This window comes from Populus alba, chromosome 8 (assembly GCF_005239225.2).
Source record: "Populus alba chromosome 8, ASM523922v2, whole genome shotgun sequence".
NCBI lineage: Eukaryota > Viridiplantae > Streptophyta > Magnoliopsida > Malpighiales > Salicaceae > Populus > Populus alba.
In genome coordinates, this window is record NC_133291.1 from 14,212,466 (window position 1) to 14,237,643 (window position 25,178).

A 25,178-nucleotide genomic window follows, 5' to 3' on the forward strand; every position below is an offset into this window, starting at 1 on the left:
TTATTTTTGGGTACTTTAAAACGTATGTGATATTCCCTCACGAGAACAATCGAAGGGCCGTTCAAGTCTCTTCAACTCCAACCGCCAAAACTGAAAAAACAAAACGGACAATCCACGTGGGAAACGCATAACAAAACGACATGCCTGCGTAGGAGCGCACAAAGTCTTCGGATTGCCAGTCGATGTCAGGATTTTTGCAGAGGTGTTATGTACGTGGGCCCCACATATTTAAGCATCGCTTGTCAAATTAGAGGACGTGTCTCCTGTGGACAACGTGGCATAATGAATCCTGGGACTTTTAACGGAGGCCCCATGCCTACTTTTCTCGGATTGCATCATAAAAACAAAGAAATAAAGATTATTAATTACCCATCAAGGTCAGTTCTTGTCTTTTCCTTGTGTTTGAAAAAGATTGTGACAGGACATAAATATTTTTTTTTCCTTACTTTGTTATTTAAAAGAGATAGCAATCAATCCAAATTGTTGATTTATCTATTTTTTAATATGTCAACTTGTTAAATGTTTTTAGTAATACTTTTTTTTATTAAAAATGATTTTTTTATATATTTTTTAAATAAAAAATATCTAATCCCTTATTTGAAAATGTGGTTACAGATGTTTTACAAAGTGTTTTTTATATCAAAATATATTAAAATAATTTTTTTTAAATTAATTTTGAGATCAGTATATTAAAACGATTTAAAATATATAAAAAATTAATTTTTAGTAAAAATATAAAATAATTTTTTTAAAATATAGATACAGTTACGTTTCCAAAGCTATCGATTAATTGATAGTTATACTATCCTTTATAATACACATGAACTTTTTAATTTTTATTAAAAAATATAGATGAATATAAAAAAAAATAAAAAAATAAAATTTTTATCTAGCTGGTCCATTCAAAACTTAATATGCTTATTTGGTCAACTCTAAAAATTAATAGTACATCGCTTCAATTTTTTTTAAAGTTTTTTTATCCTTTAGAAAAAATATAGCTACGTTGTTGATCTGCCAGGCTACGGATCTTGATCTACGTAGAACTCTAAAATATATAATAAATAATTGTTACAGATTGTTGATTCTTATAAACAAATATAATTGTGTACATGTTCCCTTAAAGTGTGAATGGTCAAATTAAATCCAGTCTCGATCCTTTCACCAAGCCATGACGCGGCAGCATTCAGGGCCAACGAGATGGAGCACCCAAAGCTGAATTCGTCAGGATCAAAGAAAATTATAAAATAAGAACGGAAGCCAGAAAAATAAAAATCATAAGTCAAAGCACACCTTACACTAAAAGAATTCCGATCATGCTAGCTCATTGACAATATATATATATATATATATATTATATATATATATATATATATAGAAATGTTTTTGCGGCATGATAATCTTGCCCAGAACAGTGCATTCACACCCTTTCTGCTCTAGCTTTTATTTACTTGACACTTTGTTTTTTCTTTTACCTTGATCTACACTGGTAAATCCAAGATCAACTGTGAAATTTAGACATGACCAGTGGTTTTTGTCTTTCCTGGAAATGAGAGAATTCAATTACAGCAACAGTATTGTCTCTGCCAGCCCTTTCTTGGAAATTAAAAAAAAAATTCTTGATTTAGAGAGAGAGAGCAGGTAAAGGTAAAATCAGTGAAAAGTCATGTCATCAAGATATATATAATCATACAAAATCATGAATAGAACATTAGCAGTGATCTCACATGGTAACAAAAGATGACATAATTAATTTGACTCACCCCATCATAGCTACCTACTACATGTATGGAATTTGACTCTTCCATATTTTGATACTGATACTCTTATCTTCTTCTTTTTTTTTTTTTAATAATCTCTTGTGATGGAAAAAGGTCCAAGAATCTATTATAGTACTGGTAATGAAGACATAATTGCATCTTCTTTGTCTCTTCTCTTGCTGCTGCTTACAGAAATTAGTCTTGTCAGTGCTTTTTCACATGTGAATCTTACCTTTAAAACCATTTCAGACACCAATTAGCTAAACCTTCAAGTCCTTGTCTCCCTTCTGTGCTCTCACCTCTTTGTTTTACGGCCTCCATTATATTCAGTAAGAGTACTGTGCTTTTTGCTATCATGTTTTTATGTATTTGTTTTTCTTGTTTTAAGGTATGGAATGGATGTAACAGTCTGTATTTTCTGTAGTTTTTGGAGGGAACAGACTTTGAGGATTGTGATTGGAACAGAGAAAAAATGTTGCGGAGATATCTTTTGGCAGTTGTAGTGTTGATTAATGTTCTTGAACTTGCTAGAGCTAGTCTGTACACTGATGGGGGAAAGCCACATCGGATTCTTTTGGATACAGATGTTGATACTGATGATTTCTTCGCTCTTTTGTACCTCTTGAAGCTTAACAGATCAGAATTTGAATTGGAGGTGAGTCCTTTTGCTTTTCTTGTATCTGTTGTCCATTCATTTTCCAGCTTCTGGATCTGTTGCATAAAAGTTAAGCTGCATATGATCAATGGCAAAGTTGTTAGCTCAGGGTTGAGTTTTGCCTTGATTCTAGAATCATTAAATAGTTTTCTTCTCTCTTTGATCACATCAGAATTATTAGATAGTTGGATCAGAGAATTCTTTTCATTCTCTGAAATGGCCAGCTAGTCGAAGCACCTTTTAATCCTAAATAGAGCTCATCTGGGTTCTTAAAATGTGACTTTAGAGCCCAGTTTCCTGGAATTACAACAGAATTATTATATATCTTTTAGTTACAATGCAGTTTCTGATATCTTTGACAAGGCCTGCATTTTTCCCTTTAAAGATTTTTTGCCCTCTCCAAGATATATCTCTATGTTCATGAACACTTGATAACATTGGCAGTTATTGCCTTAGTCCAGGCAGTCACTATCAACACAAATGCGTGGACTGATGCAGGGCATGCCGTGAACCAAATCTATGACATTCTTTACATGATGGGTCGTGACGATTTATCTGTTGGAATGGGAGGTGAAGGTGGAATAAAAGAAGACGGTCACATACTTCCGGATGTTGGTGGTTATCTTCCTATAGTTGAACAGGTGCGTTCAACTACCCTCTTCTGCATTTAAAGATGGTATCCTTTTCTTTTGATCAAGTTGTACTTTAATGACGATTTGATTTGCTAATACATGCTTAGGGAAGTCAACTTAAAGAAAATTTCATTGAGATATCCATTAATCTCTCGTTTTCTATGATTATGTTAGTCGACATGTTACTGATGTCTAAGACTCCGTCCATATCAGGGAAATGCAACTGCAGGAGGTTGTAGATACAGGCAAGCTATTCCTGTTGGTCTAGGAGGACGGCTAGATATTGATTCCAACTATGGCATAAGGAAAGCATTCCTGCCTCAGGTACAAATTTGGTTGAGTTGCTTTTAGTTTTCAACTGCAATTTAAGCAGATTATTCTCTTTCGCACGCGCGCGCACTCACACACTGCATGCCAGTGTACTTTGTTTGGATTGATTATTAAGAACAATATGTTAAATCACTATCTAGCAGGTATGTGGTTTCTCCTTTTGTCAATAAGAATTTCCTGTGGAACTGAATCCACGAGCTTCGCATTTGTTGTATTTACAGTTGAATTTGAAGATCTGCTCTTTAACGTTCCTCCCAATAACATTATATTCATATATGTCACATACATTTGTTCATCATGAACCAGGGCAGCAGGAAGTATTCTCCTCTTCAACAGCCTACTGCCCAGCAAGTGCTGATCGAGAAAGTATCTGCAGGTCCTATTACCATTTTCATAATAGGAGCTCATACAAATATGGGGATTTTTCTTATGAAGAATCCACATCTCAAGAAGAACATCCAGCATATATATGTGATGGGCGGTGGTGTGAGGTCAAAAAATCCAACTGGTTGTTGCCCCAGTAATGCAAGTTCATCATGCCAACCAAGACAGTGTGGTGACCCTGGTAATCTGTTCACTGACTACACTAGCAACCCTTATGGTGAATTCAATATCTTTGGTGATCCTTTTGCTGCGTACCAGGTAAACCTAGAATAGATTTTGGATTCTTCTAGATACAAAGAATGGCTGCATTCTACGATGACACATTTGCTTTCAATTCAGGTGTTTCACTCTGGAATTCCAGTCACCCTTGTGCCCCTTGATGCAACAAATACCATTCCAGTAAATGAGAATTTCTTTAAGGCATTTGAGCAAAACCAGCACACATACGAGGCACAATACTGCTTTCAGTCCTTGAAAATGGCTCGCGACACTTGGTTTGACGACCAATTCTATACTGTAATGCTTGTTTCAAGAACTTTTAATCACCAATTGAAACCTTATATTAAATGTCATATATATCTTTTCGTGTGGCAAGGGAGAACTAAAACTTTTATGATCATAAATCTTAATGCATCTTTTGCAGAGCTATTTCATGTGGGACTCCTTCACGTCAGGTGTAGCAGTTTCTATCATGCGTACTTTGCATAACCAAAATGGAGAAAATGAATTTGCAGAAATGGAGTATATGAACATAACTGTGGTGACTTCAAATGAACCTTATGGGATAAATGACGGCTCGAATCCATTCTTTAACGACCGTAAGGTTCCGAAGTTTAATCTAGTGAAAGGAGGAGTGCACAGTGGTCATGTTCAGACTGGTCTTCGAGATCCATTTTGCATTGTGCAAAATGGGAAAGGGAGATGCAAGGTAAATCGCTTTCTTTAGTGGAAACACACCAGCCAAATTGTGTTCATAAAAGACCATCTATCATTTATTTTTTTCATCTCACCCAACAAAGATGTTGCTTGTTTTCTTCAATCCAATGGCTTTGGCACTAGGAAAATCAATTTCAGTCGCTTGTTTTAGTTAATTATATTCAAATCCTTACATGTAGGACGGCTACACGGAGGAGGTAACCAGTTCAGATGCAGTACGTGTTCTTGTTGCTACAAGAGCAAAGCCTAATCCGGACAGTAATAGCATCCTTGACAGAGCATACTTCAAGAGCTTTTTGGATGTAAGTTCACTCAAGCATTGTTTCTCTATATAATCATCAATGTTTATACGTGTTTCTGATGTATCACTTTAGATATCTTCCAATGATATACTAACAAACGTTTTCGTGTATACAGGTTCTTAACCATCCTCATCAGACTGGAAGGTTCAATTTTACCACACAATTTCCTCATTACAAGGAAGTTTTCTACAAACCAGACTTCGGAACCAAGAGACTAGGGAAACCTGTTGTCTTCGATATGGATATGAGCGCAGGGGATTTTCTTGCTTTATTCTATCTCCTTAAAGTGCCAGTAGAAATAATCAACCTCAAGGCAAGTGCTTTCAATTTTCCAGATTCTTTACAGCAGGCATATGCTATTAGTCCTGTAAAAGCCAAGTTCGAAAGACTACAACTCTAGTTACCATTTTTATTTCAGGCGATAATTGTAACTCCAGTTGGCTGGGCAAATGCTGCAACCATCGATATTGTTTACGATTTATTGCACATGATGGGTCGCGATGACATTCCAGTTGGTCTAGGAGAGGTATTTTCAATGAACCAGTCTGATCCTGTCTTCCCTGCGGTTGGAGACTGCAAGTACCTCAAGGCCATCCCTCACGGGAGTGGTGGACTTTTAGACTCGGACACTCTCTATGGGCTTGCTCGTGATTTACCGCGAAGCCCTAGAAGGTATAATTTCCCTCCATAGATGTTTATGCCTTTTCTTTCCTCTTATTTGAACCGTGATCTTGCTTTATTCGGGACTCAAATATCGAAGGCTTATTTTTCTTCTCAAGGTATACTGCAGAAAACTCTGTAAAATATAGAGCTCCTCGCGACACAGATCACCCTGAGCTCAGGCAGCCTCTAGCACTGGAAATCTGGGATTCCATTGTAAGAACATTGGATCCAGGATCCAGGATCACCATATTGACCAACGGCCCCTTGACCAGTTTAGCCAAGTTAATACAGAATGAGAATAATACAAGCTCTGTGATTCAGGTAAGTGGACTTTATCTGCTATTGTCAAAGTAACTTGCAACTAATGTTGTGCCACGCAGTGGTGGTACACATGCTCATGATGTTTCAAATGTCATTGCAGGATGTTTATGTTGTTGGAGGACATATCAGCCATAGCGATACAGACAAAGGAAATGTTTTGACTATTGACAGTAATGAGTATACAGAACTAAATATGTTTCTTGATCCCTTGGCTGCTAAGACAGTTTTCGAGTCATCACTTGACATTACGCTCATTCCACTCGGCGTCCAACGTAGAGTCAGTTCCTTTCCTAAGATCCTAAGAAGTTTAAGCAGCAAGACGAAAAGAACACCTGAGGAACTGTTTGTGCGGCGTTTGCTATCAAGGCTTTACCGCCTGAAAGAAACTCATCACAGATATCATCACATGGTAAGGATTCTAATCTTAGCCTGAAGGAAAGCACCATTATATTGGTTATAGATAGTAACTGGATCATTTCATAGATTTTCTGAATATTAAAGAGCTTAAATTTGTTTTCTAAGAGACTATAGTTGTATCCGGGGAGTATGCTTGATCCTTCTCCAAGGGAGAGAGTCTTTTAGCTGCCACTACTGAATGAGCTTGCTCTGCAGGATACATTCTTGGGAGAAATCCTTGGTGCAGTAGTCTTAGCTGGGGATCATTCCAAGCTTGAGCCAATCTGGCGAGCCAAACCTGTCATGATCCTTGCTGAAGGTGATGAATCGAAAGATGGACAAGTTGTGATCGATGAAAAACAAGGAAAATTTGTCAAGATATTGGAGAATGTAGAGCCTGCGGCACATTATGATCTTTTCGCAAAGCAACTCACCGTTAAGAAACAATCTGCTGTCGTTGGAAGCTTTGGTGAACAGAGAAGAATTTGGGGTGTGCCACCAAATTGAATCAGAGGGGTATCCTCACTGATACATTGGTCTGAACATTATACCCTGACAGCAGTAAATGATTTTTTATTTTTATTACTGTTATTAGTGGAGGATTTCACTGGATCAATCATATTTCTTGCAAAAATAATTCTTTCTGTTTTGTACTTGGCACATTGAAAGAGAAACAAAAAAAAGTAGCTTATATAGTAAAAAATTGAAGGAATACATTGAAAAATCGGGTGAATGTCTGTGTTTTACTTAACAAAATTCTAGCTTATATAGTAAAACATTCTCGGAGCAAAAAAGTATTTTCTATGTTATTAGAATTATAAAACCTGTGGATTCGCAGTTGGAAACTATGTGCTTTAAGTTTTAAATCAAGAATTTGATGAATGTCTTTGAAATATATATATATATATATATATATATATATATATATATATATATATATAGTTGGTAATTAAGTTTTGAAATGTTATTTCTATTTCATGTTACATTTTATTCAAACAAAATCAAGTCTATCCTATCCAAAGATAAATGCTTCTGCTCTACTGAAAAAACATAATTACCTGAATTTACTTCCATAATTGTTTATTTTTTTGATTTGGCAAAATGAATTATTAAAATTTAAACCATGTCTAATTAGTAAGAAATAATCTTTCTATAAAATTAAACTAGAGAATACCTAACACGAATTAACAATAATAATTGCTTTGAATTATTTGTTGTGGTTTGACCGGACTCTCAAACACAAATGTATCCCTGAGATTATTTGTGAAATAATCCTTGGGATTGTTTTTGAAATAAATTTAGTATCGGTTGACTAACGCAAGTGAATCCAAGATATCTCTTACCATGAATGAAGGAGAGAAAAATAGCACTAAACATGGCGGAGAAAATGAATGCACGCATCTTTGAAAAAGGAAGGTGCGTGCATGGTAGGAAGATGTATAATTACATAAATTCTCTAGTACAAAATGGGATATCTGTAGCCATCATAATTAATGAAAAATCTATCAAAACTCCTGTATATAGCGATCTAGTCTCCCTTGTCTCTTGTTTGTTTTTCTAAGAATGGGACTTGGTCGGTAAAACATATCCTGAATCGGAGGAGAGAAAATGCTGCAGCAGAAGAATCTCTGGGTGCTCTTAGCATTGATTAATACTATAGGACTTGTTGGATTTAATCATCTGTGCCATGCAGAGGGAAAGCCACACCGTATTCTCTTGGACACAGATGTCGATACTGATGACGTCTTCGCTCTTTTCTACCTCTTGAAGCTCAACAGATCACGATTTGGATTGGAGGTCAGTCTGTCAATTGATCAAGCATGTGTTTAACAAATTACATCAATCGAGTCTGTTTTGATCACCGGTCTGCTCCATGCTTGCTCCAGGCAGTCACCGTGAACACGAACTCATGGACCGATGCAGGGCATGGTGCGAGCCAAATCTATGACATTCTTTACATGATGGGCCGCGACGAGGTGGCTGTTGGGATGGGAGGTGAGGGTGGAATAGCAGAAGATGGCCACATATTCCCAGATGTTGGTGGTTTTCTTCCTATAGTTGAACAGGTCGGTCTTCAACTGTGCCCCCCTCATGATCTTCTGCTAGATTTCACTGCAATTTTTACTGTTCTTTCCTTGTCTGTGAATTTATGGACTCCATGATACCTGAGATTGTATGATATTAATCAGGGGAAGACAACAGCAGGAGGCTGTAGATACAGACAAGCTATTCCTGTTGGTCCTAGAGGACGGCTGGATCTTGATTCTAACTACGGCTTACGGAGAGAATTCCTGCCGCAGGTACAGACTTATTTGACACGTTTGGGAATATGGTGTAAATCTTATTTTTAAAATATTAAATTTTTTAAAAAAAAATTTAATATGATTTTTATATTTTAAATAGTTCTGATGTGCTGATATCAAAAATAATTTTTAAAAGATAAAAAAGTATTATTGACATGCATTTCAGCATGAAAAGTTATTTGAAAAGCAATCGCTACCACACTGATAAATATATTTATTTTAGAATCCCGGCATGCTGCAGCATGGAAATTATGTATCGTAATCTCAAATAAACATTAGCCTTGTTTGCTTCTGGTTTAGACGTGGGATTTTGTTTTCCTATATACTATACTGGTGGAAATAATTGAATGAAATAAATAAACAAATCATTTTTAGCTGCCTTTTGAACATCAAAATCAATATTTAGTAACTTTAATGATACTGAGTTTTATGATATTATTAAATTTAATTTCTTAGTTCATATATGACTTGTTTATTTATGGGGCTAATCAAATAAAATTTAATTAATAAAACAAAACAAGTTGATTATTTATTTATGAATATAATTGAAATATCTCTTAAATAAACTAGTTAGTTTTTAAAATGGACAAAAGAATTAGTTCTTTTTTTTATAAAATTTTGTTGATAAATTAACCAGGGCAGCAGGAAATATTCTCCTCTTGAACAGCCAACCGCCCAACAAGTGCTGACAGAAAAGATATCTGCAGGTCCCATCACAGTTTTAATTACAGGAGCTCATACAAATATTGGCGTTTTTCTTATGAACAATCCACACCTGAAGAACAATATAGAACATATATACGTGATGGGTGGGGCCGTGAGGTCAGACGGCAATCTGTTTGCAGACCTCTATAGTAATCCTTTTGCTGAATTTAATATATTTGCAGATCCTTTTGCTGCATACCAGGTATTTCATTAATTAATAAGCAAAAATAAATATATATATTAGCTAGGTAATAACTAAGAATTGTTGCCTGTGATTATTAATGGAGAGTACGCAAATTTGCTTCTAGGTTTTACATTCTGGAATTCCTCTCACCCTTGTTCCCCTCGATGCAACCAATACCATCCCTACAAATGAGAATTTCTTCAAGGAATTTGAGCAGAACCAGCACACTTACGAGGCACAATACTGCTTCCGGTCCTTGAAAATGACCCGTGACACGCGGCCTGGCGACAACTTTTACACTGTAATCCTTCCGTATCTTCCTTTTCGTTTTGTTCTTCTTCTTCAAGATTCCTCAGCAGCTAGTGACAGTTTCCTTTTATACGATTGTCGATGGGATGTGTGTTTCAGTGAGTGACAAGATTTTTTGCAGAGCCATTACATGTGGGACACCTTCGCAGTTGGTGTAGCAGTTTCTGCCATGCGTAACTCGCAAAACCGAGATGGAGAAAATGAATTTGCTGAAATGGAGTACATGAACATAACAGTAGTGACTTCAAATGAACCTCTTGGGATAAGTGATAGCTCGAATCCATTCTTTTACCACCGTGAAGTCCCGAGGTTTAATCTGACGAAAGGCGGAGTGCACAGTGGTCATGTGCAGACGGGCCTTCGAGATCCTCTTTGCTTCGGGGAGAATGGGAAAGGGCGGTGTGAGGTAATCTTTCTAGGACCCCTGCATGCCATCTTCTGCAGTTCACAGAGAAAGATGTATCATTTCTTTAAGGATTTACCTTGTAATTTCCTTTCCGAAAATGCTAACTGGCCTTCTGATGCAACAAAATGGTCGATATAGGATGGCTACACAAAGGAGGTGAGTGGTGCGGAGGCAGTGCTTGTTCTTGTTGCTACGAGAGCGAAGCCTAATCCTGACAGGAATAGCACACTTGACAGAGCATTCTACAAGAACTTCTTGGATGTGAGTTCACCAAGGCATTCATCTTGTTCTTCTGAATCTAAAGTTCTTTTTGCTTATTCCTTAACTGTAGACCAACAAAATCTAATGCAATGGTAACACAGGTCCTGAATGACCCTCAACAATCTGGGAGGTTTAATTTTACCACTCAATTTCCTCATTACAAGGAAGTTCTTTACAGGCCAGACTTTGGAACCAAAGGACTGGGGAAGCCTGTTGTCTTTGATATGGATATGAGTGTTGGAGATTTCCTGGCTTTATTCTATCTCCTTAAAGCGCCTGTAGAAGAGATCAACGTCAAGGTAAGCGACTTCAATTTTCCAACAAGCATATACAATTAGCTCTGCTTGTCAAAACCAGCTCGGGATCTAACCCCATAAAGGAGCAAGATCATTGAGTTGTCAGGTCAACCCGGTTCAATCATTTCTTATTAAAAAGACATTGTTTTGTCCTTTTTTAAAAATTCGTTAGCCACTTTAAACAGGTCAATGATAAAACCGATTCAAATTGAAACCGGCTAGGACCAAGCTCTAGGTTGCAGTCATCCCGTAGACTTGTGCTGGGTTTAATAATTATACTTGCGACTACCAACACATTGGTTCCAGTTGAACAAAACACAACTATGGTGTCTTTTTCTGTTCTCTTTCCGTCCTCTCGAAAGCAGTGGGTCTAATGTCATATCCTCTTGGTCAGGGAATCATTGTAAGTCCAACAGGATGGGCAAATGCTGCGACGATAGACATTGTTTATGATTTTTTGCATATGATGGGCCGTGATGATATTCCAGTTGGTCTAGGAGATGTATTTGCAATGAACCAGTCTGATCCTGTTTTCTCTGCGGTTGGAGACTGCAAGTACCTTAAGGCCATCCCTCACGGGAGTGGAGGACTTCTAGACTCGGACACTCTCTATGGCCTTGCTCGTGATTTACCGCGAAGCCCTAGAAGGTATAATTTCCCTCCATAGATGTTTATGCCTTTTCTTTCCTCTTATTTGAACCGTGATCTTGCTTTATTTGGGACTAAGTATCGAGGGCTTATTTTTCTTCTCAAGGTATACTGCAGAAAACTCTGTCAAATATGGAGCTCCTCGCGACACAGATCACCCTGAGCTCAGGCAGCCTCTAGCACTGGAAATCTGGGAGTCCATTGTAAGAACATTGGATCCAGGATCTAAGATTACCATATTGACCAATGGCCCCTTGACCAGTTTAGCCAAGATAATACAGAATGAGAATAATATAAGCTCGGTGATTCGGGTCAGTGGACTTATCCACCATTGTCATGCAAAATAGCTTGCAACTAATGTTGTGGCCACACAGTGGTGGTACACATTCTTATGATGTTTCAAATGTCATTGCAGGAGGTCTATGTTGTAGGAGGACATATCAGCCATGGTAAAACAGATAAAGGAAACGTTCCGAACATCGATCTCAATGACTATACAGAACTGAATATGTTTCTTGACCCCTTGGCTGCAAAGACAGTCTTTGAGTCTTCACTTGACATCACGCTAATTCCACTCGGCGTCCAACGCAGAGTCAGTTCCTTTCCAGAGATCCTAGAAAGGCTACGCAAGATGAACACAACACCCGAGGCATTGTTTGCGCAGCGTTTGCTATCAAGGCTTTACCACTTGAAAGAAACTCATCGTAGATATCAACATACGGTAAGGGTTCTAATCTTAGCATGTATCAGTACGTTTGAACATCATAATCCTAGAAGAAAAGCATTGCTATCATTTTGGTTCCTGTTTTTTACTGTCTGATCAGAATCAGCGTTTTACACAAAGTGTAATTGAAATTGTTTCGTAGACTTTCTGCATTTTCGAGAGCTTAACATTTACAAGTGAATGTTGTTGAATACATGGAGTTTCTTTGATTTTTCTCTGATGGAGAATCTTTAGCTGCTATTGCTAAATGATATCACACTGCAGGATACCTTCTTAGGGGAAATCCTTGGTGCAGTAGTGTTAGCTGGTAATTTTTCGAAGCTGGACCCAACATTCCGAGTCAAACCCATCAAGGTCCTTGCTGAAGGTGTTGAATCAGAGCATGGACGAACAGTAATTGATGAAAAACAAGGAAGATTGGTTAAAATAGTGGAGAAAGTAGACTTGGGAGCATATTACGATCTTTTCACAGAACAGCTGCGCAGCAAGGAACAATCTGCTGTCATAGGAAGCTTTGATGAGCAGAGAAGAAATTGGAGTGTGCCGCTAAATTTAACCAAAGGTAAGCTTAGTTTATTGGGCTAATTATTTCCAGACAACAGGAAATGGTTTCTTTTTCTTCTTTTTTTAACTCTTTTAACTCAGATTTTTTTTTAATTGTATGCTTAAACTCTTCTGTGTACAGGATTTCACTAGACCAATAAATCATGCAGAAATTATTAGTTCTGCTGTTCTGTACTTGGAATAATGAAAATAAATTAATAAAGTGCCTGTAAACTTATAGGGAAACAGTGATTATATACATTGAAAATTTGGGTTATATCTTTTCTTGGAACAAAATATTTGTAAAAGGTTAGATTTTAAAACAGAAATGATAGAAACACGTTAGAAACACGCTTGGTTGCAAGAACAAAAACAATAGACAAAATAATATTCGGCTGTCAAAACAATTTTCCTTCTCTCTTTCATTCTACCAAACAGAAGCAGAGACCAAGATGTTTGGTGATGATGATCGGTCCTCTACTTTGAGACTAACAGGCAATGGCAATAATATCACGGTAAACTTCACACCCGCTTAAGGGCTTTGTTACACAGTTGCCATTTACAATTGACAACTTCAGAACTTGAACAGAACTTTGGTGTTGGAAGATCACTATTGCTTCACTACCTGGCCAATGAAATTGTGTGCTTGTCCTGTAAGATCTTCAGTATCAAACTGAGCGTACAGATTGCAAAAATTACTACGGTGACAATGAGAAACCAATTTTTAATTAATTAGGAAATGGGGTTTCTTACTTCTACAAACAACACCAATATTGCACTTGATTCAAAGATAAATGCCCCTGCCTGTTAAAAATACTGTCACTCGGTGTAAACCAGCTTGTAAGTAGTAGATTGAGACCAAAAAATAACGTCCCTAAAACCCAAAATCAAGTTGCCTAAATCCTGTCAAAATGATCTTGCAGTGATTACTGTATCGACATTAACCTCTGGAGATATTGCATAAACAAGAATCCATGTCATGAAATCATTCGGATGCAGCTCTTGAAATATAATAATCAGCAGTCAAAACCATTAGATTGTCTAGCATGAAGAACAACGAAAAAGATGGTAAATAAAAGAGAAGCATGAAGAGCAATGGTTGTCTGGATTGAAGCACATAATGATAAGTTGCAGTTCATGGGACTTATCTTCATGAATTAATACAAGCACAATCTCATTAGTTAAACAGAACCTTCCAGTGAGAGTAGTGGAACACGAACAACCCAAAAAAGCTTCTCTACAGTAATCCTCCCACTTTTACTTGCAGCTTTCCTTGCATTGAATTGATAGCCTTAAGAACTCAATTCTTCCATAGGAATCGTCCCGCAAGCTGCCACGATCTGTTGCTCCAACTGTTATAGAAAACATTTCATTTGAAAAACAAAACATGAATACAAAAGAAATTTAACTGGATTTCTTTAAACAAATGAGCATGTTATTAAGCAGAAGTAATTTACTCTACTCACCCTGATTAGAGCTTCAAGCTTGCTCTTCACAAGATAGTAATCCTGTTTCAATTGCTGCAGACATCTCAGGCACCTGCAATCCAAGTAACCAATCACTTGTAGTTGTAATAATAAACATTGTTTCACTTAAAAATACTAATCTGAGATTCAATTGCTAAATGAGAAAAAAAAAATAGGAAAATAATTTGAAAAGAAGAAAGAAAACAATATGGAGAATGCGGTAGAGGAAAATAACTCACCCCTCAATGTTCTGTTCCTCACAGAAGTTGCGAAAGGCGATGCAGTCATTTTTAACTCTCAGTGCACCTATGCTATATAACACAAAATCCAGTCTTGTAATCAATCATCGAAAAACTGAGTTGAAGAGAAGAATTCATCTTTATTAAATCAAACAAAAATGAACTAAAAAGAAAAACAAACAATTTTAACAATTCCATGTCTAGTTTTTCTAGGCCATGTGTATTAGATCTGAACTATTTTTGAAAGGTTCAATGCTTTCATATCCAATATGGAGAAAAACAAACCCTCAAGAATGTTTTTTTCGTTTTTTTGTTGTATAGGAAGAAAACATGTACCTGGAGCTGCTACCCTTAAACTGGTGAACATGAGCATCAACCTTTTTGAAGTCTATATTTTGCTGTTCTCTATAAAAGGAGAGGTAAAAAGAAAACCCATTTAGTTAAAATACAGTCAGCTAGCTAGAATCAACCATAACCAAAAGGAAAGCTCAAAACTTTTAATCAACATCATGCAGTTTCAGATGTCTGAGAGAGGGAGTCTCCTTACAAGGCAGAGGTTAGATCAGTCAGAAGCCTCTCTGAATCTTCAAAGAAGAGAGATACCACTTCAGCAACAAAATCTGGGTTGCTCTCATCTTGCAGAAGCTGCAGTTGTTGAAACTGGGCATCCAGAAAACCCTTCATCCACCCAAAAATAGAACATACAGAGATGAAAACCCAACACAAACACTGACAAAACTCGAAAGCAAAACAGAGACAGACTAAAGAAAGTTAACACCATTTTTTTTTTTTTTTTTGCACTACCTCCCTAAACAAGGACTTGGTATATTCAACCCATGCTCTCTGCATCTGGCCAACCTCCATGCTTTGACCCTCTCTCTTAAAAGGTTGGAAGAACACAAAAACAAAGTGGGTTTTTAAGCTATGGTTAAACACAGCTTTGTGGCTTAAATTTTCAGATCTTGTGGAGTTACTGCACAATCAAAGTGGGTAATAACTAGAGAGCATAAATGCTATGGAAAAATTAAATGTGGAGAGATTTTTGCTTGCTTTTTTGGTTATTAAGAGATTGACTAGCCACCTTTCTTTATCCTTTCGTCTCTGGATTTGTGCTTATGTTCTGTTTTCAGTATTTTTTTTTTGGCTCGCACTCAGATTCCAGTCACAATCACAGCCCCACCAACAACATTTGCTCTTCTACTATATCATCATTTAAATGAAGGAACCTCAACCTGACTCCATCTTCAGGAATCTGAGGCAAATGTATCTCCTAACTTTACTTGTGCTAAGGCTAATGTATTCCTTCAAGAATAAAATTATTTTTTATGTGCGCTGCAAAGTAGGAAGTGTTAACTATTGGTTCTGGTTAAAATTATTGACTCTAACTTCAGACCTTTTTTTTTTTTTTTTGCTTAATTTCACGCAACAGTTTATTTTCGTTACTTTACATATCAATTAAGATTAGATTTATTTTTCATATCAGTTTATTTTTATATATTTTAAAATATTTTTCAAATAATTTATTTTTTTTAACTTTTTTACTTTAAAATAATTTTTTTTATATATATTTTTAGATCATTTTGACATACTAATATCAAAATGATTTTAAAAAATAAAACACGTTATTTTAATGCATTTTCAAGCAAAAATAACTTTGAAAAACAATTATTAGAGCTTGTTTGGCAAATGTTTGTGGTTGCTTTTTAAATAACTTTACGTGCTAAAATGCATGTTAATGATTTTTTTTTTATTTTTTAAAAATTATTTTTGACATCAATACATCAAAATAATTTTAAAACACTAAAAATATATAAATTTGAAATTAATAAAAAATAAAATATTTTTAAATTTTTTAAAAAATAATTTTAAAATACAGAAACAAACAGTACACTCTCAAATATCCCTTTAAAAATAACACCACATGAGTAAAATAAATTTAAGTAAATAAATTAATTTTAATTATTATTATCAAGACTGAGTTTATTATAGAATTTATACTTTTAAGCATAATTATTGTAATTCATCTATAATTTAACTTTAAAAAAGCTAGAGTTATCAAGTTATTAGATCAATCCATAAAGTTAATTTTTTTATTAAAAATATATTATTTTATTTAAAAAAAATATCAGCATTGAACCAGTCAAATTTATATGTATATTGTTAGTCAACTAGATCATTAAAATTTCATCTCAGTCAACCAGGTTTAATTATATTAATAATTTCTCAATTAAATTAAAATTTTATCTAAATTAGACTCCACATAATAATTTTCTAGGTGTTTTTTTAGATAACCTAAATATTTTTTCAGTAAATTCTCAAATCAAGTCTACCAATTATGTTCTAGCTAAAATATGTATTTAAATTTTTATCCATCAAGCAAAACTATATATAGCAGTTGTCATGAGTAGAGGTATCAAGTCATTACAGGCTGTTATTGCTACCTAGGTTGCTCACATAACAACTTCCATGAATCAATCAGCCCCTGATTCCGCCATTGTTGCCACTATCAAATTTTTACTGAAGCTCTCGAGGAGACATGATCAAGAAAAAAAGAAAGAAAAAAAAAGGTCAAACTTCAAGAAATTCCCTGCTTTTAGGGTAATTTCAAGTGGTTCTCAAACATTTTATTTTTATGTATTAGTAGTCAATGTATTAATAAATTCTCTTTGTTAATTTAAGCTAACTTAATAGTTAGATTGTTATGTAAAAATCATGAAATCTCTCTTTGCCTCAATAAAACCTATTAAATTAATTAAAATCTTTCATGTGTTAAGGTAGACTATAGCGAAAAAAGTAAAAATTAAGGTTTTTTTTATATAATTTGGTTTATCTTGTAGATTTTATATTATACAAAATAAATAAAAAATAGAGAATTAACTAGTTTCTTATAAATAAATTAAAAAGTAAAATCATATGAATGTTATGCAACTATTGAATAGTTTTGTTAACTAAAAACGAATGCATGGTATGATTGAGAATTTATGGATATATTGAGGATCTAGTAATAATATCCTTAAAGGTTAATTACTTTTATAAGATTTATCAAAATAATATTTTTTTTGTTCTTACCCAAGTATTCTTACACCATTTTAAAAGGTGAAATTAGTCTTGTTTGGAGTTCGTGATTGTCCCTCCTAATAAATATGTTTTCTGGAAATCGAACTTGTGTTATTATCCTTACATGGATATAATAGTGACTTAACCATTAGACCAACATTTTATTAATATTTATTAAAATAATATGATCCACAACAGCGTTGGCCAATTAACATTGTCGTATTATCTACATCTAAATCAACAAAGTGGAGAAAGATGAGTCGCAAGTTGGCCAAACTTTGAAGTTTATTTTATCTTTGTTGGGTTTTATTTTCCAATTATAATATGTATTTATTTTTAATCATTGTTTTAAAATTAGGATAGGATCGGCAAGTCATTTGGGTATCAAATAATATAAGTAAACATAAATAAATTTATTGAATCCATTAAAAACTTGAATTGATATATAATTAAATTGACTTGAGCCAATCATTTATTAATTTTTTTTTAAAAAAATAATTAAAATAATATTAGTTTAATTAGAAAAATAATTGAATCAATCCTTCCAATTAATAACCTAGATTTGATCTAAAGATTTAACTTCAAGTTGAATTTTAAAACTAAATATATTTTCAGTAGATATTATGGATTGATTAAAAAACTGAATTGTTGTGAAGTGTCGATGTTCTCTTGCAATCTAGTTGTTTCAATTATAATTTGGTTTCTACCTTTCGGTGTTCTTTAAAGTATATTTATTTAAAAACATTAAATTAATAATTTTTAAAAAATATATTTATAGATATTTTGTCACGAGAATGGTAAAATCACAAGAAAATAATATTAATTTAGAGCCTTGAAAACACCATCAACCTTACGAAACACGCACCCAACTTTAATTAATTATTTTCATAATCTGAAAAGGGACAGCTGGACAAAACAAAAGATACGATTGAATTCTAAAAGGCCAAGCCCCAGCCCCCCTTCTCTCCCTCAAAGCCGAAAGGAAAAAACACATGTCACGTGGCCGGTTTGGCTTACTTGCGTTGTGACCTGTGAGGTGGAGACACCACACGTGGAGAGAGAATCCTTACCAATTTTATTCTCTTTGTTTTTTGTTTTTTTATCCTTACCACACATTAACAAGCTTCATATTCTTCCCTTCTCCTCTTTTCATTATTCGTATGCGTCGATGAGGATATTGTCTGCTGCGAGATTTGGGCATCCTTTCTACTTTCTCATGAAACGACAGCAATCCGAACTGAACACGACTTCTTCTTCATTTTCATTAGCAGTAGGGTTAGCTTGTAGATATTTTAACTAATTTCAGGACTTTTAAAATTAATAATTATATGATTTTTTAATAATTCTGATATTTATAAAACTTGAACAGATAACTTTTAAAAAACAAACTTAGAACCTAATTAATTGAGCTATACTCCTCTAAGCTACACAACTTCTTTTATGCATTATGCATTTGAGTTAGGGTGGCCAAATGAATAGTGAATTAACTTGTTGGGCGGAGTCAGGTTTTATAAAAAACACTAAGGATTTAACCTGACATATTAATCCGTAATCTGATCAGAAAACCAGTTAATGTTTTTGTTTTAAAGAGACAAATCGACATCATTTTGACAAAAAATAATAATAATAATAATCTGGGTTTGGCCTCCAAAAGTATATCATCCACTTCGGCGGGGCAAAAAACCATTATTGAAGCACATATTTTTAATGCATCCTCTGTATTTCAATCATTTTCTAAGAAGCTGGCTGTATCTACAATGAAAGGAAAATCACGTTTAAAACCGCCAAGACATGATTACAACTTGTAAAATACAAAATGGATCATTTTTCAACAATGTCTAGAATATTGTAATTGAGAAGAAAAATCTAGTACAGCCCACCAAAACGATCGACAACCCACAGCCACAAGTAACATACAAGGAGCGTGGAGGGCATACAGTGATGTGCTTAACATACCTTACAACTCCTCCTACAATATCCAGGAAGACCTTGAGTTCCAACCATGTACTCGACGTTTTTGGTGCATTCTCCAAGGGCAGCCCACCTCCCACAACTTTCATTCTGATCAGTGCAATTCCCACCAGCTTCCAAGTTCTTGTCAAATGAGTCTACATGAATCCACTTTGTGGCGGACCATTTCTCACCTTCAATCACAGGGCACCCTGCGTGGATGCTGCTTGTGTCTGGAACAGCAGTTGGATAGAGACTGAAGAAAAGAAGCGCGTCCCCTCTACGTGGTTTCACTAAGTATTTCCAAGGTGCGGACAAGAAGACAAAGGAACACATTAACTGAGTGCAAATGCAACTCGAGGAATACAAGTTATAAAACCATTAGTAATCTGTGTGGTGGCTCACCTGCAACTCCTTTCCTTGCACATTCAGAAAGGTCTTCATGACTAACAGAAGCTTTACGACGGGAAGGTTCCTGATAGCAAGTCATTTTTTGAAAAACTTGAGTTAATTCTTGTAGAGTATTCTCTCTGCCTCCCATTCTCAATGTTTTACTAACTTCAATTTTAGAGAAGTGATTGCCTAATTATGTCAGTGAATACAACCAATATTGTAGTTAATCCAAGAGCTATGTTAGGCCTATCAGCATGTGTCTCATGCAGCAGCCAAATCCAGAGGGTATTATAGACTAAAACAAATTCTTTAGCACTGTTAAACTGAAAGTTCTTGTAATCTGGAAGAGCTCAAGCGTATACACAATGAAAAAGGACAAGGAGCTTGAACTTACCTCAGCTGAGGGGAACACTGTTTCACCACCCTTTTCCACATCTGTAAGATACATGAGTACAGTTGCCACCCGGTGTCCACCACGAGCAATATTAACCTTGTCAGAAAAGTAATCGTAGTGGGGATCATATTTCTGCCCATGCTCATATCTCAACACTTGTATGTCTTCACCATTCTCTGACCAAAAGAAATACAGATCACTGTTATGCCATTTGTTGAAAAGGGAGGGAAAGAGTAAAAATCTTAATTATTGCATATGTTAGATATTATTGCATATGATTAAAAGATGGTTAATCTCTCTTGTTTGGTAAAGAATTTCTTGCACAAGAGTACAGCTGAGAGAAGCAAACACTACAGTAACTTCAGGATTTCACAACCCGTATACCAAGGAAGAACAAACCTTTAAATGATAGACCACAACAAAAATTCAAGTGAATTTCACGTTTTTTTTTTTTTTTTCCTTGTTGCTTTACCAGTAAATTATGATTCATGTAGTTGAAAGCAGAGCTTTCTTTGGAATTGAGAGTTCTTTGGCAAATCATTTACTCATTCTAAATCCAACTTCCCTTTTTAACAAATCTCCGCATGTCAATGACAATCAAAATTAGGATTTTGAATGTACAAAAAACTTAGAGATTGGATAGCACTAGGCATCAAAAGTGAAAAGCATAGTCTCGAAAGCAGGTTTGTAACCAAGAAGCTTCCTGATAGGCTCTTCTACGACACTCGAAACAATGCATCACAATAAGCAGCAAGAATCTCCTTACAGATAGGGCTTCTAATACAAAATTCACTCGTAATCAATTTTAAGTGGCACAACATTAAGGGAAAAAGAAAATGGAAACACCCCTTTTTAGGCTTCTAATGAAGTGAGCTTTAGCATGCCAATATGACCTTAAAGAGGCGTGGGGCTTGGCATTATGTTTTTCTCTCTTTGGAAGCCTGCATCCAGGCATCTATTTTTAAGAGACAGAGGAGTGCATGCATAGCAAAGTAGAAATCACATCAAGAAAGAACTCCATCACTTCCACTTGAAAACAAAATGTTGAGCTCAATCAACCACTAGAATTTTTGGGAGCAAAAATGCTTTATACGCATTTTTATAGAGGTAATGAAGGGTAAAACAGAATTGACTATATGCAAGAGCACACATTTTACTTTCAATAGTCTTGCCCGCATGCGGGAAAATAGTGCTTTTGGTGCAGGCTAGGTATGGTCTTGGCAGCAAGTTAAGGCCCAGGCTTTGAAGGCAGGCACAGCTCTGGCAAGTGTGAGCCCTAATGTGCCCTCATTGAGACCTAGCCTTGCACGGCCGTTTTCAAACACATAAAATTGCACAGAGACAATCCCAAATTCCTAAACAAGCAAGAATTACAGTGATGAATTCATAACTGAAACTGACACTGTAGTATGTGAATGTTGGAGTGAGAAATTAAAAAATATCAGTAAAAGTTAACAAATGCATCCAAAAAATGAAAGAAAAAGATTATGATACTGAGATTCATTATAGTGCACTGCACACCTCTTGGAAGAAAAGTCCATGTTGCAATCTTGTCCTCTATACCAGCAACAATTGGATCCTAAAGAACGGATAAATTAAAATAAAAAGCAAATTATAAGGCTTAATTTGACAATTATCTTACAAAAATAGGACTATATATATAAAAAAAAAAAAACCTTTGCTTTAGTGATAAACATTCCAGAACTGGTTCGAACTTCGCTCAGTTTACTCTTTCCACTCTCATTATCAGCCACTGCTGATCTTTTCAACTCCGATTTGGCCTTAGTTTCACAAAAAAATCAAAAGTCAATTAAGAGAAGAAGATACTGTTTTCTTGAATATATTAAATTAGGACTCACCAGAGAAATCAAGTGATCGCATTCTAAGTCTGTTAGAAATCCTTCGTACACAAATGCCCTGCAAAGCCATCGTCATTATTTTTAATTTCATTTTAGATTCTGTTTCACTAAGGAGATGAATGTGTGAAATTTCTAAATCTGAGAGAGAGAGAGAGAGAGAGACCTTGGCTTCCAAGAGACTTGTTTGACTTTGGCAGGGTTGATGATCGAGCTGGAAGTACCTGGATAAGAGATGGATTTATGGAGAATCGAAAAGATCGACAGTAGAAACAGAAACTGGCGAGGGTAGATCGTAGTAGCCATCAAATTTGAGAGAAGAGAGGAATGAGAGATTTCCTGGGAAAATGTTTGATTTTTCTAGTTCCTTTACCAACTCCCGGCTCGTATTTATGCGTTTTGCTTGGAATCAAAACGGCGACGTTCTTTCCTTTTATAATTAGGGGTCACCACTAACAAATCTAGTAAGGGGACAAAAAAAACAAAACTAAGGCAAGTAACTCGCACGACTTGTCACTGGCTTCCAGTTAAGATCACGATCCAATTCTTATAATATTCTTGAAATCTTTTTTCTTAGCTATAAGTTGCGAGTCGAGTTATTTTTTTTTAAATTATAAAAAATATATAAAGATATTATTAATATATTTTTTTAATATAAAAATCAATAATATATTAAAAATTTAATGCATATTAGATGATTTTTTTTAAATATTAAAAAATAACTTTATTTTTTTTTAATATTAATACAATGATATATTGGTTCAATCAATACTAACCATTATTTATTTACAGAACTTATAACCCGGTTATGACAGCGTGATAATCTCATAGAAAAAAAAATGAAATATATCATGAAGCTCAATTCTTAGTAAGCCAAAAAAGTTGAAAGATGAAAAAAAAAAACGACTTGAGTCAACCCAAATGAACCCGCTAAATTTGTGAACTGAGATTACCTCATATAAAATAAATTGAAAAAATATACAAAGGGCAACTCTAAACCAAACCATTGTTGAAGAACAAAATTGAAAAATAGATAATTAAAAAAAAAACAATTTGAGTCAATCCGTGAAGATTTGGCAAACACGCGACAGGATTATATGACCATAATAACTTAATAAAAATCAAATAAAAAAAATCATGACACTCAATTCTCAATCAATCAAACCTCCAAACTTAGTCATGAGAATGAGATTAGCTTATTAAAAAAAAATTGAAAAAAATAAATTATAAAGCTCATTTCTCACCTAACTCATTGTTGAATGACAAGATAAAAAAAAATAAACAATTTTAAAAAAGCAAAAAAAAAAAAATTCAGTTATCCTAGATTAACTAGACAAACCCACAATCTAGGTTACAAGATAGAGATAATCTAATAAAATAAAAAGAAAATAGAAAAAAATCACAAACATCAATTCTCAACCAATTAAACTCGTGATATGGTTTATAAAAACATGATTACCCCATAAAAAACAAATATAAAGAAATTATCAAGCTCATATCTCAATCAATCAATTGTTGAATGACAAGATTAATAAAGAAACAATTTAAAAAAAATTATGTCATCCTAAGTTAACTCGAAAAACTCATAACAAGACCAAAATAACTTAATAAAAAACAAATAAAAAAATCATAAAGATTAATTCCTAACCAACTAAACTTGTGAATTGGGTCATGAGAACATATTACCCCATAAAAAGCATATCCAAAGAAATTATGAAACCCATTTCTAAACCAATCCATTGTTGAAGGATAAAATTAAAAATGAAATGAATTTTTTTTTAAAAAAAAAAGACCCAAAAAAAGGAGGGAGAAAAAAAGAAAAGAAAATGTAGTGTTATAAAATCATAATAACCATATAGAAAGTAAATCAAAATAAATCATGAAGTCTAATTCTTGATTAACCTAATGTTAAGGGACAAAATTTAAACAAAAATATTAAATTAAAAAAAAAAATTACTCGGGTTAACATGTTAAACTCACAATTCATTTTATAAGATAAATATAACCCTATAAAAAGTAAATTGAAAGAAATTAAGAAACTTTATTTCCAATAGATCTAACGTTAAATGTTAAAATAGAAAAAGAAAAATAAATAAATAAATAAATCCATGAGCTTGTCATATGACCCTACAGGGAAAAAAAATATATTAAAAAATAAAATTGAAGAAAATACTAAAAAAATTTAAAAACAAAACCCACAAAATACTATTCAAATAAATAGATTTTTTTTTAGGAGTGTAGCTACAGTAAATTAGCCACTCCCTTTTGTTTTTCTGTTAATATTTTAACAATATTTTAATATTTTATTTATTTGATAATAATATGTATTCTTAAGCTAGCTTACACTAAATCAAAACTAAGTTTCATTCATAGATGATTTTAAAAACATACCTTCATATTGGTTTTGGTATATTTAGAAAAATTTAATAAGTTATTCTTGATGATAGGATTGAGTTTTAACAATTATGATTATATTATTATTTGATGAAGTAAAAAAAAAACTTCAAATTAAATTTAGGCTTCCTATTAAATTAAGGTGTCTAAGGTTTGACCATTCCACCCTCTTCTACATAAAGAAGTCATCTATTAATATAATGGATCTTTGGATGCTTAATTTAATAAATTGTTAGTGGGAAATAGTGCATATAAAGATATTTATATGCTTGAGTCGTATTAAATTATTTTGTGGAGCATGGAGTTGTATGTGACAACACTGAACCATTTGAAAATTTGTGTGGGATTGGGATTCAGTTTCAGTATTTAGAGTCTCCAATAGTACAAGGTTGTCCGCCCTTTTTCGTCTTCCTTTTCTTTTCTTTTTTTTTTCTTCTTCTTGTTATGTGTTAGGCCATTAATGCTGAATTTTTAAACTAGGAAATGATGAATTAACACAATATTTGAATTGTGAAGTCCAGAAAATAAATTAATTGTCAATTATATAACAAATGCAGATAAATAAGTGTTCACAAGAACACGAGTTTAGATTATGGCTGAGAATGGATAAGAAGGGAATCACACATCTCCAGGACAGAAACATGTTTGATTATATATATGGTCTGAACAAATAT

General features: G+C 34.3%; 4 protein-coding genes across 10 annotated transcripts; 2 read left to right on the forward strand and 2 right to left on the reverse strand.

The window, feature by feature from the left end:
- Positions 1–1,801: 1,801 nt before the first annotated feature.
- On the forward strand, positions 1,802–7,038 carry LOC118061057 (nucleoside hydrolase 3). Of its 3 annotated transcripts, none has more exons than XM_073410783.1 (13): positions 1,802–2,086; positions 2,182–2,412; positions 2,874–3,053; positions 3,258–3,368; positions 3,681–4,016; positions 4,098–4,274; positions 4,402–4,686; positions 4,874–4,996; positions 5,112–5,309; positions 5,415–5,668; positions 5,776–5,980; positions 6,081–6,389; positions 6,503–6,638. In XM_073410783.1, exons 2-13 carry the CDS (start codon positions 2,230–2,232, stop codon positions 6,509–6,511), a joined length of 2,370 nt encoding a protein of 789 aa, XP_073266884.1. In that variant the 5' UTR covers positions 1,802–2,086; positions 2,182–2,229; the 3' UTR covers positions 6,512–6,638. The 3 variants fall into 3 exon arrangements, with proteins under 3 accessions (XP_073266884.1, XP_034930311.1, XP_034930314.1); XM_035074420.2 differs by having other exon boundaries at positions 1,805–2,086; positions 6,593–7,038; XM_035074423.2 differs by lacking the exon at positions 1,802–2,086 and having other exon boundaries at positions 2,280–2,412; positions 2,857–3,053; positions 6,593–7,038.
- A 734-nt stretch (positions 7,039–7,772) lies between these two features.
- LOC118061054 (nucleoside hydrolase 3-like) lies at positions 7,773–13,035 on the forward strand. 5 transcript variants are annotated; one of them, XM_035074417.2, is made up of 13 exons: positions 7,774–8,173; positions 8,263–8,442; positions 8,566–8,676; positions 9,317–9,586; positions 9,693–9,869; positions 9,999–10,283; positions 10,422–10,544; positions 10,646–10,843; positions 11,235–11,488; positions 11,595–11,799; positions 11,904–12,209; positions 12,477–12,774; positions 12,898–13,035. In XM_035074417.2, the coding sequence occupies exons 1-13, from the start codon at positions 7,985–7,987 to the stop codon at positions 12,906–12,908; spliced, it is 2,607 nt and encodes an 868-aa protein (XP_034930308.1). In that variant the 5' UTR covers positions 7,774–7,984; the 3' UTR covers positions 12,909–13,035. The 5 variants fall into 5 exon arrangements, with proteins under 5 accessions (XP_034930307.1, XP_034930308.1, XP_073267282.1 ...); XM_035074416.2 differs by having other exon boundaries at positions 7,773–8,173; positions 12,477–12,903; XM_035074418.2 differs by lacking the exons at positions 7,774–8,173; positions 8,263–8,442 and having other exon boundaries at positions 8,560–8,676; positions 9,387–9,586; positions 12,477–12,903.
- An 806-nt stretch (positions 13,036–13,841) lies between these two features.
- On the reverse strand, positions 13,842–15,729 carry LOC118061056 (histidine-containing phosphotransfer protein 1). Its single transcript, XM_035074419.2, has 6 exons — positions 15,265–15,729; positions 15,008–15,138; positions 14,797–14,865; positions 14,461–14,532; positions 14,222–14,294; positions 13,842–14,107 (listed from the first exon to the last, which is right to left on the reverse strand). Exons 1-6 carry the CDS (start codon positions 15,322–15,324, stop codon positions 14,048–14,050), a joined length of 465 nt encoding a protein of 154 aa, XP_034930310.1. The 5' UTR covers positions 15,325–15,729; the 3' UTR covers positions 13,842–14,047.
- Positions 15,730–19,270: 3,541 nt separating this feature from the next.
- Positions 19,271–22,483, reverse strand: LOC118061053 (probable prolyl 4-hydroxylase 4). The gene is made up of 7 exons (XM_035074415.2): positions 22,277–22,483; positions 22,114–22,171; positions 21,931–22,035; positions 21,776–21,833; positions 20,255–20,430; positions 19,873–19,942; positions 19,271–19,760 (listed from the first exon to the last, which is right to left on the reverse strand). The coding sequence occupies exons 1-7, from the start codon at positions 22,414–22,416 to the stop codon at positions 19,465–19,467; spliced, it is 903 nt and encodes a 300-aa protein (XP_034930306.1). The 5' UTR covers positions 22,417–22,483; the 3' UTR covers positions 19,271–19,464.
- Between the last annotated feature and the right edge of the window lie 2,695 nt (positions 22,484–25,178).

Coding starts and splice junctions, on each gene's coding strand:
- LOC118061057 (XM_035074420.2), top strand. CDS start 2,230: ATGTTGCGGAGATATCTTTTGGCAGTTGTAGTGTTGATTAATGTTCTT. Junction 3,369..3,680: donor GGAAAGCATTCCTGCCTCAG/GTACAAATTTGG, acceptor ATCATGAACCAG/GGCAGCAGGAAGTATTCTCC. Junction 6,390..6,592: donor ATCACAGATATCATCACATG/GTAAGGATTCTA, acceptor CTTGCTCTGCAG/GATACATTCTTGGGAGAAAT.
- LOC118061054 (XM_035074416.2), top strand. CDS start 7,985: ATGCTGCAGCAGAAGAATCTCTGGGTGCTCTTAGCATTGATTAATACT. Junction 10,844..11,234: donor TAGAAGAGATCAACGTCAAG/GTAAGCGACTTC, acceptor CCTCTTGGTCAG/GGAATCATTGTAAGTCCAAC. Junction 12,210..12,476: donor ATCGTAGATATCAACATACG/GTAAGGGTTCTA, acceptor ATCACACTGCAG/GATACCTTCTTAGGGGAAAT.
- LOC118061056 (XM_035074419.2), bottom strand. CDS start 15,324: ATGGAGGTTGGCCAGATGCAGAGAGCATGGGTTGAATATACCAAGTCC. Junction 15,139..15,264: donor CCAAGTCCTTGTTTAGGGAG/GTAGTGCAAAAA, acceptor GGGTGGATGAAG/GGTTTTCTGGATGCCCAGTT. Junction 14,866..15,007: donor ACTGATCTAACCTCTGCCTT/GTAAGGAGACTC, acceptor CTCCTTTTATAG/AGAACAGCAAAATATAGACT.
- LOC118061053 (XM_035074415.2), bottom strand. CDS start 22,416: ATGGCTACTACGATCTACCCTCGCCAGTTTCTGTTTCTACTGTCGATC. Junction 19,943..20,254: donor CAGTGTTCCCCTCAGCTGAG/GTAAGTTCAAGC, acceptor ACTTGCTATCAG/GAACCTTCCCGTCGTAAAGC. Junction 19,761..19,872: donor TGCAAGGAAAGGAGTTGCAG/GTGAGCCACCAC, acceptor GGAAATACTTAG/TGAAACCACGTAGAGGGGAC.